A 13,707-nucleotide genomic window follows, 5' to 3' on the forward strand; every position below is an offset into this window, starting at 1 on the left:
ATAGGTAATTGTGATTGATTTTTACAAGCTGTCATAATAGTTTTAATTTTAATTTTAATTTTCGTTCATGAAATATTCTTATTAAATGCCACAGACTGTGCTAGCGAATTTCTTGGCATAACCAGTCTTGCGAGAAAGTTCAATTCAGTATAAGAAGAAGCCAAACACTTGGAAAAAAAAATAATTTCCAATGAACTATCAGTGATTTCCATCTAACTGGTAGATGGCTCCCAGGGAATTGTACCACGGACTTTCGAGTGCCAGTGGGCAACATGTTGGTTAGTAATTTACTTCCAATTTCCCCTTGCTCACGGGTTTTAAGTGTACTGATTTATATTCATATTTAATTTATATAATTAAACTAATAACATCCTTGTTTGCGCTGTCAGCGACCGTTGTATCCGTATTCATGATCCAGCTTATGAACGGGGCGGAAAGATTTCATAAGGGATTTTATTTTTAGAATCTTCTATCCAGAATTGCTCCAAGAGGTTTATCTAGTACAGGTTTTTCTTTAAGCTACTCAGCTACGTGAACTGGATTTTCCCCGTTTTCCTTGTGTAAATTTTCTTTATATGAAAATAAAAAAAAAATGCTTTGACGTTCACGACTGATACGGATGGATCAGGAATACTTTCATAAATAATCATTCAGCTACAAACCACTGGAAAGAGTCAAAGGAATCTTATGTCTCGTCTCGCTCTTGCCACAGAAATCATAATAGGCACACCACTATTTTGTTATTTAACGGGTATATTTGTCTAAGAATTTCCAGTCATCGACGAATATGTTGTGGTTTAATTTTATCCTTGGTGGAAATTTTATTTTCTTTTGTCTCAAACTTATTATCATAAATTACCATGATATCAAAAGGCAAAAGTGACAAAATTTAAACCAAGGACGATTCGGTTTTTCCTTTCTTCTCCTGTAAAGCAACAGCTTAAATGTGCAGGCATTCTCAAAAGTATCGTCAACCACACTCTTGTGTTGATCAGAAACCCTCAGTAACGTTTAAGTACAAAAAGTGTTCACAGTATCAATTTCGGTGGTTATAGGTGATTACCTAATTCTTATTAAGAAGCACTGCAAGTGTTCCGTTGGTAGCTGACTAAATCGGAGAGGGTTTCTCAATAAGGTTGAGGCTCGTAATTTGCTTGGTCTCTCGTAAAGTTATTCATGTACGCTTGGTATCTTTTCTGTGGGTCGACTATAAGTATCATGTGTATTTGGTGTACAGATTTAGCGTATTGTAAAAGACAAGACTCAATTTCGCTTGTTTCATTGAGTTTTCCGGCACCTTAGAAAGATGGGTTCGCTCACCTCAGGCTGGCTTTACAGCTATGTACATGTGCCACTAAAGTTAAATGCTTATATGTTGCGCATGCGCAGAAGACGCTAGGAGAATTTGTCCCAGAAGAAAAAACCAAGCCCATTTTAAAACTCGGGGGCGTTCCATTGTTAGTCTGTACGTTTATGCGTTTATAAGGCAGCAATAGCAAATGCAAGCGCCAACGAAAACGCAAGAAACCGCAAATTTCCTTGCATGCGTCGACCCTTGCGTTTGCGTTTGAGATGACGGTAGTGGAAACGTGTCATGTTTTCTTCTCCTTCAGCGCTTGCGCTTGCGTCATCACTCGTGTGAACAATAGAACCACCTAAAACGAAAACGCCTTTTAAATCTCTGAATTTTTTAGTATTGTAAAGCTTTTTGCATCTTGATCGGTATTACATAGGGTAAAGTTATTCCATCTGTGCCTCTTCGACGTCCTCACGAGTTTCACCGTAGAAAAGAAGCGAGCAGAGGCTTAGCAACAGGGGCACCCAACGAGAATATAGTTCAAAACCACTTAAACATAGCATTGTTGAACGTATTTTCGTATTTAAACGGTAGATATAGGCATATTTTCATCCGCTAAAAATTTTTCATCTGTTTGGATTTCCTAGCTGAAAGTCTAGTGATCCAAAAATTAAAGGGATCAAAACTTACCTTTTCGAAAATTTCAGCCAGAAAAAAGGCTCCCGAAAATTCTAGGTGACCTTTCTAGTCTTCTAGGGTAAAAATCGGTTATAAATGGGCAATTATACCATGTTTTAGATGTTCGAAAATCTAGGAGAGGCAGGCAAGTAAGAAATTTTACAACAAATGTTCCGAAAATTCTAGATCTCAAATCGTCTTCCGAACAGTTATTGTCCGAAAATTGTCGTTGGGTGCCCCTGTAGCAATTTAGCTCGAGAAGAGAGTCGAAGGTGACTTCACAAGTCATGGTTAGTAAAACAAACAATCCTTTAATACGGTGTATTTGCAATGTTAATTATTTGTGAGCTGTAGTCGTTATCCTTTATTAAGATACTCTTTGTGCCCGACCTTACGAGAGCGACTAGGCTTTGCAAATTGTGCCAGCAATAATTTTTGGCATCATTCGTCATTACGAGTATACTTTTCATGTATTTCCCGAAAGAAGAACTGGTAGCATAATTTGTCCTTTTGGCTAGTTCCGCTTTATAAAATTGTCATTTATTGATCATGCAACCAATTTTTTTGACCCAGATAAAAGTTACGGGCAAATTAAAGTAACAAAATCAATTTTTTTCCTGCTTATTGTCGCATTCATGGGATCTAGGACCTTTCCACAGAACCCAACGCATGGGCATAACTGGCTAGTTACGTTCGGTTACCCAAGAGGGCGTCCGCGTGTGCTGCCTTTTTGCGTTTGAACTTTAATTTATAGTTTTCAGAGAACTAATTATGCACTCTTAAATTTTCTAGATGTAAATAGGATAAATGTGTTTGCTATTTAATTGTTTGTTGCATAGTTTTTGAGGTATTTCCATCAATTTTGAAGTAAAAAAAAACTAGCATGAATATTGCCGTAATTTTAGAAATATACGAGCACCGCTAGTAGCATATTCTACTTTTTCGAGCACAGTCTATTAAAGCCTATAAGTGACCAGCAGCTCCAGTTATGTAAATAAGTTATTTTGCTTGGCGAGCCGGGTGACCAGCTTAGGATTAAATTGTTCAATCTGTACGTGATTAGCATCCTGTCTGTCATAGAACATTAGTTGCTCATAAAGCGAATACTGTAAAATGGTGATAAGAGTTCAAACATCATGGAATACCTAAGACAAGCACATCTGTTTATTGGGATAAATTAACTCTAAAGTTAGATCATATGCTTTTACTGAGCTAAGATTTCTGATTTCTGCGATAAGAAACTAACGTCTATTAATTTAAAACTTTTTGAAATTCCCCTCATGATGCGCTGCATTCTGAGTAGCGTCAAGCCATGGGATCTAAAATGAACCAAAAAAATGCAAACATAGGCGCGTTAAGGCTCAACATCGATGGAATTTGTAAAATTACTTAAGCTACGTGCAAACGGACGTAACAACTCCCAACATTGGTAGCCCAACATTGTTGGGAGTTGTTGCGTCCGATTGCACTTAGCGTAAACGTTTGACCGGTATGAAACTTTGCGCAACAACTCCCCACAACACGCAACAACATTCAACAGGATGTGCAAACGGGACACAACATGTAACATCCCACAATGTTGCGAAGTCCGTTTGCAGGGGCTTTTAAAGTACATATAGCAACTTTGGAAGGAATTTAATGTTGTCGTTACTTGCAAATCGTTGAACGCTAAACAACTTGTTTACATTTTCGACACAAGTCCGATCATCAACAAATGCACAGTTGATCCCTGAGTCGGAGGGATGGTTCTGTGTGCAAGATATTTGTATTTGTAATTCAAACACTCATCCAGATCTAAGAGCCTGCTCTTTTCTCAGTGTACACGGTTTCTATGCTGTAGTTTCCATAGAAACAAAAAGTGTTGCGTCAATAAACCGGAAGGCGTGTTATACATGGCTGTTCTAGGCCTTCAAATATTGAAGAGGGGCGCGAAATGGAGCGCGGAGAGAAAAAAAGGAGGAAAGGTTCTTTGCTGTTTTTTTTGCTTTGTTTTTTTTTTCCTGCTCACTTCTCTCGGTTGCGCAATCCCCACTATCTGCCGCCTAAACCAGGTTAGACTAGATATACACTGTATTCCTCTCACTGCTTTTTTCTATAACGCAGTGTAGTACTTACCAAGCCCCTATCTTTGCTACGCATCTCTCCCGCTTGCAGTAACATCTTTGATCAAGGTCCATCGGCTGATCATAGTACTCCTTCTCTTCGCCTGGGGAGCACCGCACGAACGCAGGTGGACAAAGGGAAGAACACATGATCCCGGTACCTCCCTCCATACATCTGCATCGACCTGTGCATTTGCTGTCGATGAAATATTCTCCCGAAGCACGACCCACGCACTCTGGAAGGACTGAAAGTTACCAGAATTTTAATAAACTGAGGGAAACTCCCCAGCCAAAAGCAAAGCTAGGATAAAATTCTTGGTTCAATTAAGGAGATCCCACAATGCACACACCACCACTCACTACAATTTTTTAGTGCAACGGTCGTGAGTCAAACGACGGGGAGGACATATTGCATGGAGTGTAAAATTATTCATCTGCTGATATATAACGCAAGACGTCTGGTTAAATACGATATAGGTAAAGATATATGTTTTATGACTCTGAAAGGCTAACTACCTTGTTTCAGACATTGTTACCTTTCTTCCTCCCTGCGCAGAGGTAAAAAGAAACAACCATTTTTTCGCAATGGCGTCATATAAAACTACGGCTTACAGAACCTTGCTAGTACTAGTATTTGCAAACAAGCAATGATACATAGATCTCACAATTACTATAAAAATAAATGGATAGATTGGATCTATAGTCAACCTTTAACTGTAACAGGAGCGCACACTTGTCGCTTGCATGTGCATCTCCCAGTCTTGTCACCAGAAGGAACATTTTTAATCCGTGCTTCAGTTCCTGGGGGACACTTTCTGGGAGGGGCGAGAGGGCACAAAGAAACACATCCCACACTGCCGGTAAGTCCATTGCACGTGCACCACCCGGTACAAGCTTTATCAGCAAACTTTTCCCAGGGCATATGCATCTCGTCATCGTGAAAGCATACTAATACTTTCTCTATTAGCCAGAATAAACATGCGAAAGATATAAGGATACAATGATCAGTTGCTGACTGTCATGATATTTTATCGACCTTTAAAAAAATAACAACAACAGCAGCAGCAACAGAGAAAAAGAACAAAAGAACAAACACAATGGGAAACAGGGCTGACATGCGAGCTCTTTGTTTGGATTTATTTAGTCTACCTTCTTAAAAAGGAGTAAGGTTGTTCACATACCGTATTTATTAGAATAGGCGCCCAACCTCGAGTTAGCACCCAGCTCGAATAAGCGCCCATCCTAAAGGCACAAAAAGCAGCTCCTGGAAAAAGTTAATAAGCGCCCACCCCCACCCCACTCCCCCGATGTCGGACATCGACGAGGCAGCACCAGAGAATTCACTTTTTGACTTGAATGACAATGAGATTAAAATTGAAATTGAATAAGTACTAATAAGAGACTTCCCCAAAGACGGAGGTTTCTTCGGAGTATTTTACAGAAACCTTGCTTTGTTACATCTTCGCGTTTTGTTATTACCATTTATTGCTTGTTGCGAAAGAAATAGACTTGACTTGCTGAAAATGGTGAAAATTTAATAAGCACCCAGCCTCGAATAAGCGCCCACTCTCAAGGTCTAAAACTTAAATAAGTGCCCAGGGCGGTTAATCGAATAAATACGGTAGTCTAAAACCTTTCATTCCTAGATTCAGTTGGAGAAGTGAAGTGTAACTAATGCGTCCACTCCGCGGGTGAAATACAAGGCTTACAAGGCCCTATCTTTTCAACACATCTCTCTCGCTTGCAGAAACATCTTCGTTCCAGGCTCATCGGGTGATAATAATATTCTTTTTCCTCGTCGGGGGTGGGGGAGGCACCTAAGTGCTCCAGGTAGGCACAGGGAAACACACCCGATCCCGCTACCTCCCCCCATGCTTCTGCATCGACCCGAGCATTTCCGGTGTCGATGAAATAATCGTCCGAGACACTACTCTCACACTCTGAAAGGATTGAATACTTCCAGAATTTCAATAATTGATGGAAACCCCCAGCCACAAACAAACCTAGAATAAAATTCTTTGTTCACTTTTACGAGATCCCTGGCACTCACACAGACCCACTGCAAAGTTGGTGTCTAGACATCCCTGCAATGTAACGGCTGGCAATTCTTTTAGTGCATAGCTGTTAACATGCCTTTGGTCCCAAACAGAGAGCCTGTTCACAGGCTATTAGTGTAAGACCTATCTCAAACGCTTCCCGTTCAAAAGAGGGAGGAGGGATTGCATAGTGTAGAATTAGTCATCTAATATATAATGCAAGAAGTCTCGTTATCCACGTTATGGGTCTAAGAAATAATACTGTTTTATGACCTTGAATGGCTAACTACCTACGTTTCAAATATTGCGCTAATTTTGTTCTTCCTTGCACAGCCGTAAACAGGATGAATCCCTTTACGAAATGCCGTCATTTAACTACAGCTGCCAGGACCTTGCTAGTAATGAGCTAAGGACACCAAGGTTAGCAATTATTATGAAAGCAAATGGATAGATTACAGTTGCTTTGAACATAAATAAATAGATTGGATCTATTGTCAACTTTTTTCTGTCAAAAGAGTCGGCCTGCTACATGTTATGTTTATTTACAATACTTGCCACAGACTTGTCGCTTGCATGTGCATCTCCCAGTCTTGTCACCAGAAGGAACATTTTTAATCTGTGCTTCAGTTCCTGGGGGACACTTTCTGGGAGGGGCGAGAGGGCACAAGGAAACACATCCCACACTGCCGGTAAGTCCATTGCATGTGCACCACCCGGTACAAGCTTTATCAGCAAACTTTTCCCAGGGCATATACATCTGGTTATCGTGAAAGCATACTTTCCCTATCAGCCAGAACAAAAACATACGAGAGTCATAAGGATAGAGTGAGTTGTTGTCTGTCATAATACTTTATCTAAGGTAAAAAACTTTATCTGAGATAAAAAAAATACCACTACAATAGAGAATTAGAAGACCACATAAGGAAAGAAAATATTACTACAGAAAGATGCAAGCTGTTCGGTTGGACATATTTTAGCCTATTTTCTTACAAACCAATAAGTTTGTTAATATCTCTCAACCCTTTCATTCCTAGTTTTAATTGGAGAAATGAAGTATCGGGTTCTATCCCAAACGTCCACTGGTGGGGCCATTCAGCAGCCTTTAGAAGTAACTTTATTTCTAAAATTTATTTCTTGGTCAAGCCTGAATTTTTTCAGGTTCTTATTCAACCGCTTATAATAAGTTGTTTATTCAACTGCGAGGATCATTTCCACTTTCATTTATTTCTAAAATGAAACATCTCTTTCATCAGTATCCTCAGTCCGCTAGGGCTTAGGAGAAATGAGAGGCCTGGGAATCAGGTGGTCATTCTCAGTATATAAAGTGATGAAAAACATGCCGTAGAAAGAGTACGTAAATTAAGAGGGTGACTTGATGATTCATACTGAAGGAATCTGTTAGTTTTACTAAGGCTAGCCCAACAGCACTCCTACGTGCCTTAAAACTAATGAAGATTTGGAAGGGAAAAATTGAATGGTTGATGAGGAAGGGAAGGCACCAGAGCTTTGAGATCTGCTGAAAGTTGGAAACATTGGCGCTGGAAAATGTTTCTTTTCAAAGTGTCTGGCCCATGTAGTTTGTTACATGAAATACCGCTTGTCTTCGTATATGAGTTTTTGAAATTTCCCTTCGCGTAATTGTGACTCAAGTATGCTGAAAAGACGCCAAGTCGTAGGTAGTACTGTCGTGTTTGCTTAAAGCCTGACATTTACTCTGTACATGTACAATGCATACTGTTAGCGGTAAACTTATAACTGACTTACCATTACTGTTTTTTTCTAAAAATGGAGGCAAAGGAGGATATCTTCCAAAGGTGAAAGATTGAAGGACGGTAAGAAATAAAATCAATGATCTGAAGACGATTGCCATTTCGATATCTGTTGTTAAGTTGTTCCGAGTGGAGATCTCACGACCCTATAAACAGAAATTGCATAGTTGATGTTAGTCTGAATTAAATTCTTGCCTTTTGAAACTTGGTTGTAGCCAACTGAAAAATTGGATTAGTGCTTTAGACACCTTGAACGAAAACGAATACTTCATTCGAGTTACTTAGTAAACAAGCTTCGCGTCTCAAAGCTAAATCTGGAAGGTTTTATGTCAAAAAGTAGATATACTCCGCATAACTAAAAACTGATCAAACAGATACTTGGTGGTTTGATGTTTACCTTTTGTTTGAAGAATCCTCCAAGGAAATGTTACTCGTTATTTTGTTCAACCAGCGCGTAAGACGTCTGAGTAGATTGCGTAAAAGTGCGCTAAGGCCAACTCACAGAATCCTAGTTATGCATTCGTACTAAATGACAGATTTCCTGTTGCGCCCCCTTTAATTTTAATAACCGTAAGGGGGTAATCACGAGTGGTTTTCAGTTTATCCTACGGTTACTTGTGACGGAAGTCTTAATCTTTGAACTTCTAGATAGCCTTTGAGATAACAAAAAAATCTAAATCTATACGGGCGTGGTCGTATTGGAATCGCAAACATCTTTTAGACCCTGAAGATTTGCACTTTGATAACAAACATTTGCAAATTTGCACCATCGTCATTCTCCAATATGATACTTGTTTTTATTTTGATGAACACAACGCTCCCTGCTTGTCGTGTAATTCAAATGAGTTTTATTTATTAAATAAATACCATGTGGTTTTTATGATATTGGCTCTGCATTGCGGTCTCAACACGCTTAAATAGTATAATTAGCGTTTAAAATTGATCCTGACCTCACACAAATCACCCTTTACTGGCCCGAGTTTGATTTACTTCAAAAAAAATAACTGGACGTGCGCCGATGATAAAAAAAGTTAAGTGTCTGGTGTAGGCAAAACGTATACACCTACGACACAAAGGATTTAGCATAGACGACCTTTGCTGAATAAAGAAAGAGGCGGATGAATTTGTAACTCGATTTGTTTATTTATTTCATTTCACGCAATTTATTATGGTACTAAACCGTGTTGTTTTCCATATATTATGTTTTCGTACAACGCCTTGGGCATGCGTCAAAGCCAAAAGTCAGGATTTTACACACAACGCTGAGTTTAAAGTTGGACAGTGCAGGAAGCCGTTATCGCTTATATCGTGTTTAAATACACGTATTTTTTAATTAGGCAAATGTGGCAGCCATCTGCGACTGATTTGTACGCTCATCAAGCTGCTGCTGGGATGCCATGTCTTGTCCTTGCTAATGAATTGTTCCTCGCGGTGAAAAGGGGTATCTTTATTGGGTAATAAAAGAAGAAACACAGGGTGTTGCTAACATTAATTTGAGTTACGTGTCGGACAAAGACTTCTTAAACCAGATTTTAATCATTAGCTTACTAATTGAAATGTTCACTCATTGAGAGAAATAGAATACTCACTGGACCTTTTGCTGATATCATTGTAGACCTTTGAAAGAATTTTTTCAACTAAATGCACTTTCTACCTGGGGAATCTGAAATATCTGAAATAAGGGTGAGAAATAAACGAGTTATCCCCGGGTAACAGGAAACCTGGCAGGCTTTTCTTTCCTTCTGTCAGGTGATGTTTTAGCAATAAAGGAGACCGTTTGTTTTCACTGAAATATCTTAGACTTTCGATTACATCTTATCTCAACAAGAAAAACAAGACCTACTAAGTCACTGACTTGGTTTGACAATTTTTTGTCCGTACCTCGTCGGTTGAAAACCATACTATATGTAATTTATTCAAATACTGTTACTATGTCAACAGTCAAACGTTCATCGAATAACACTACATGGAGAAGAAATCCGGAAAGATACGAAATAAAAAAACACAGTTACACTGTTGTGAAGTGAGACCCGGCCTAAGATCACCGGCTTCCTATCCGCAGCAAAATGGAAACAAATTATTGTTTTTTCTGTATTCAGTTAATTTTGTTTTGGCTTGAGTGCACACAAGCTGTAACTGAAATTGATCAAAATATCTAGTTTTCGCCTCATACGACGAGTTTTTAAACTTATAACTGGAGATCTAAAAAAATAAACTGATACTTGAGAAGCAGCCAGGTAAGTATTTTTTTCACATATTCTTGCAGTGCAGTTTGCGGCACACTGTCCCCTTTGTTTTTTTCCGTCCAGTTGTTAACTGGCGAGGGACCCATCATTATTTTTGCTTTTCATTTTCTATTCTTTGAACAGCGTCTTATAACGTAGATTAGCCTGGCTTATATCATAGAGGTGTAGCCAAGGAAGGAGACTGACTTAACCGACCAGTCTTTACTTGTTTTGTAGCTTCGTGTCTATCACAAGTGTCATTCATGGTATACCCATGCCCAGTACCTGACATCAGACAGTCGTCAAACACAGAACACACATCACACGGCGCTTCTTCCATGACTTCCTTTCAAAGGAAAAACTTTAACTGGTTTTGAACCTTTTGAGCTGCGACCTTTAACAACTTTTTTTGCAGGTGGTGGCCAGGGCGGTCTCTCAATATATGTCGGCAAAGATCCAGGATAGCCCAGGATAACCCATTCAAACGATTATTATTGTCATAGATTCATAAGTTCAGACAGAGTTAACTGTGAGCCTGAAGAATCGTTGAACAATAGGGCTCTCTCCAAGACCTAAGGTGACCAGACTGATGGCTTTGTTTGTTCTAACAATGTTTAGTGACAATGGGGTCAGATCTTTCTCCAGGGGAAGGGGTGTCAAGACTCAACAAAGTTTGCGGGTCCACCTCGAGGTCCAACCCCCTACCCTTTTGTATAGCAGCGTTGACAGAAAAGGTCAAATGCATGGCACCCCTTACACATACCTACGTTGTTTAGACCTTTGAATCCTTTTCAACTGCTCTAAATACACTGTTCTTTAACCCTTTTCGGACGGCTAGGGTCGTATACCCATGCATGGAACGATGTACGCATTCCTCCCTTGACCCATTTAGCTCTCAGTTGAAGTTAATAAATCGGTAAGCAACAATGTCAGCAAAGATAGATCAGTTCCAACGATACCTCGTTTTGGATAATCTGACTCACAAAAAAAGGTAACATTTTGGGGAAAAATCCACTGCCAATTACGCTGTTTACATACTACTCTTTGAATATTAAATTTGTCCCTTTCCTATAAAGTAAGCCAGCCACAATTCCGTGCAAAAGAAAGACGATAAAGTGGGCAACAAAATCGCCAATAAAGAAAGAAAAGAAGGGAAAAAAGAGAGCGAGAGAGAAAGCTCGAAATAGATTCGCCAAAAAAAGTCCAAATTTTGGCTTTTGCACATGCCTGAAAAAACAAAAAAGCTGTTTAATTACATCAGATTAGTCGGAAAATATGCCTTGTTTCTTGCAAAACTCGTTTCTAGCCATTCTTATGCTATAGCGGAAAATAGTCCAAAGAAGAGGAATTGGTGAAAAATGCGGTGGTTTTTCGCTTCTCGCCGGCCGTCACCAAAGGGTTAAAATACGAAAAAAAAAACAGAACGTTTTCGCGACTTTTTCACAGTAAAAAATGAATCTGTTAGCCCTTTTGGGCGTTTTCACCGGCCGAAATGACAAAATTCCCTATCCTTTAATATACTTCAACAAATCCCTACCGTTTCATAAACCTCAGACCTGAAAAAGGTACCCCTTTCAAGCGAAGCTTCTCCGTATGGGCCATTAGAGAACTTAAGCAAAGACGACAGCGACGGCAACGGGAACGGGAACGGCAAAAAAGCAATTGGGTTAGATTGGACTTGCATCACACTTTTTTGTGCATTTCTTTGCCTTCAGTGCACGACTACTACGTGAAAATGCCTTATTTCACGTTTTATGGAGGACGTGAACACAACTCGCAACGACTTTCTTTTTCTTTTCCTGAACTTCAGTAGGGTCTTAACTCAACTCCAGAAAAATCTGCCAACATTTAACGAAATGAACGAGATTGGATAATCGTGTTGAAATTTGACGCAGCGCGAATTCACTTTTTAAGTGAAGTTTTTGTAGCTGTCACCATCGTTGTTGCTTATTATAAGCACTCTATTATGGGGAGTACCCCCGGTTTTCTTGACGTACGTGTTGATGATTTTCCACCTTCTCCTGCTCGTTGCTTTTGCCCGATATCCAATGAGCAGGCTGCTCTCTATTTTTGAACTTGTTGATGTTATCCATTAAGGTGATATTTTTCCCGATAGCCAACTAAGAAACTCTTTTGGACGGTTGTTGATAATCTTTGGCAGAACTTTTATATAATTTTTTATGCGATGGACTAGTATGGTCGCAGTTGTATAGAGAAAAGTGATTGACAACTAGTCGCATAGAAGAGTGATTGGTTTGTAGTGAATAAGAAGACTGGCAGGTATAATCGAAGCGATTATCATGGAAACTACCCATAAAAGTAAAACTCAAAGGCTGATTTTATAAGCCCGACTGACTCAGTCGCTTTTTGTCGTCGGTAGTGCCCTCGTCGTAATGACTTTTATCCCCGTATTACATGAAGCTAGCCATGGCCCAAAGCCGCAGTGTTTACTAGGAGAGATTGGGATTTGTATGCATAAGCTGTGTGTTACCCGCTGTCCTGTTGTTGGTTTGGGTTGACCACAGACTGGGTTGACCAGGCGGGCTCGGTGAGCGTGACTACATGGCATATTATGTGGACGTTTCCGTCCCGTTAAGAGACAGGATCCAGACATCATGATACAGAGTAATTAGTTAAATAGTAATTATAGCATTTCAACGAAAATTAAGAACAGTTTCGGGTCAGTTAAGGGTCAAGGACAGTTTTCAACTTAACTGCAACCGTCATCTTTCAAAAAAAATCTTTAAATTGTACATATTTATTATCTTCATTTCAAAACGCAATTTCTTCCGTCTGTTACAAGTCACTTGGCTAGTTATAAAAATTACAATAGCACAGATAACGGTTTATTAAAAACCGTTACAAGTTTCCCTTTTTATTATCTTGCAGTTTTACAACGTAAATGACACTTATCGTGCGCTGTATAATTTATATCGTTGCAAAATTACAAATCACCATTATAGCTATCTACAAAATGCCGCAGAAAATGGGGCGGTAAGAAACTGGTGTGGATTACAAAATCCAACACATAAAGCTAAAACTTAACGATATTTCCCGACCGTCCTTGCTTAAGAGGGGATCACAGTTGAATTTTGGGGGAATTGGGGTTGAATTGAGAATGAAAGAAAGAACGATAGAAGAGGTAATACACGTAAACCATGCAGTTAGTTCGCTAATTGGACTAGATTTTCAAGGAAAATTGCTCAGAAAACAAGGCGTTCAACTGTAATCCCCTCTTAACTGGCTTGTACTTTCCATACGAAGTATATACTGAAAGGGGCTATGTCAAGAACATATCCTTGTTAAGGGTTAATCTTGTGCTTTGTGAATATACTTAGTGACTAGAATACGTTTACACAAAATGCTCCACAGAGTTCTGAAGAAAATATCAATCAAATTTCATCAGGGAGCACCAACCCTAATAATGATTTTTGCATGCATAACATTAAAACTTGAAAAAGTTGGTTTCCGCTGCGTGTCTATCAGTCTCCATCTTTGCCATCCTTTGTAAACAGACGACAGGAAACCAATTTCAATGCCCGCAAATATAGTCTTAACTAGCAAAACTGGACCATTATTTTAGCTTTTAGTAAAGATAGC

General features: G+C 39.3%; 1 protein-coding gene across 1 annotated transcript; it reads right to left on the reverse strand.

Moving 5' to 3' along the window:
• Window positions 1-3,154: 3,154 nt before the first annotated feature.
• LOC140948891 (uncharacterized) lies at window positions 3,155-8,438 on the reverse strand. Its single transcript, XM_073398157.1, has 7 exons — window positions 8,280-8,438; window positions 7,878-8,028; window positions 6,669-6,896; window positions 5,928-6,017; window positions 4,786-5,097; window positions 4,091-4,322; window positions 3,155-3,294 (listed from the first exon to the last, which is right to left on the reverse strand). Coding segments are annotated over exons 2-7 (969 nt in total). The 5' UTR covers window positions 7,984-8,028; window positions 8,280-8,438; the 3' UTR covers window positions 3,155-3,293.
• Between the last annotated feature and the right edge of the window lie 5,269 nt (window positions 8,439-13,707).

Source organism: Porites lutea, chromosome 9 (genome assembly GCF_958299795.1).
Source record: "Porites lutea chromosome 9, jaPorLute2.1, whole genome shotgun sequence".
Classification (NCBI taxonomy): Eukaryota; Metazoa; Cnidaria; class Anthozoa; order Scleractinia; family Poritidae; genus Porites; species Porites lutea.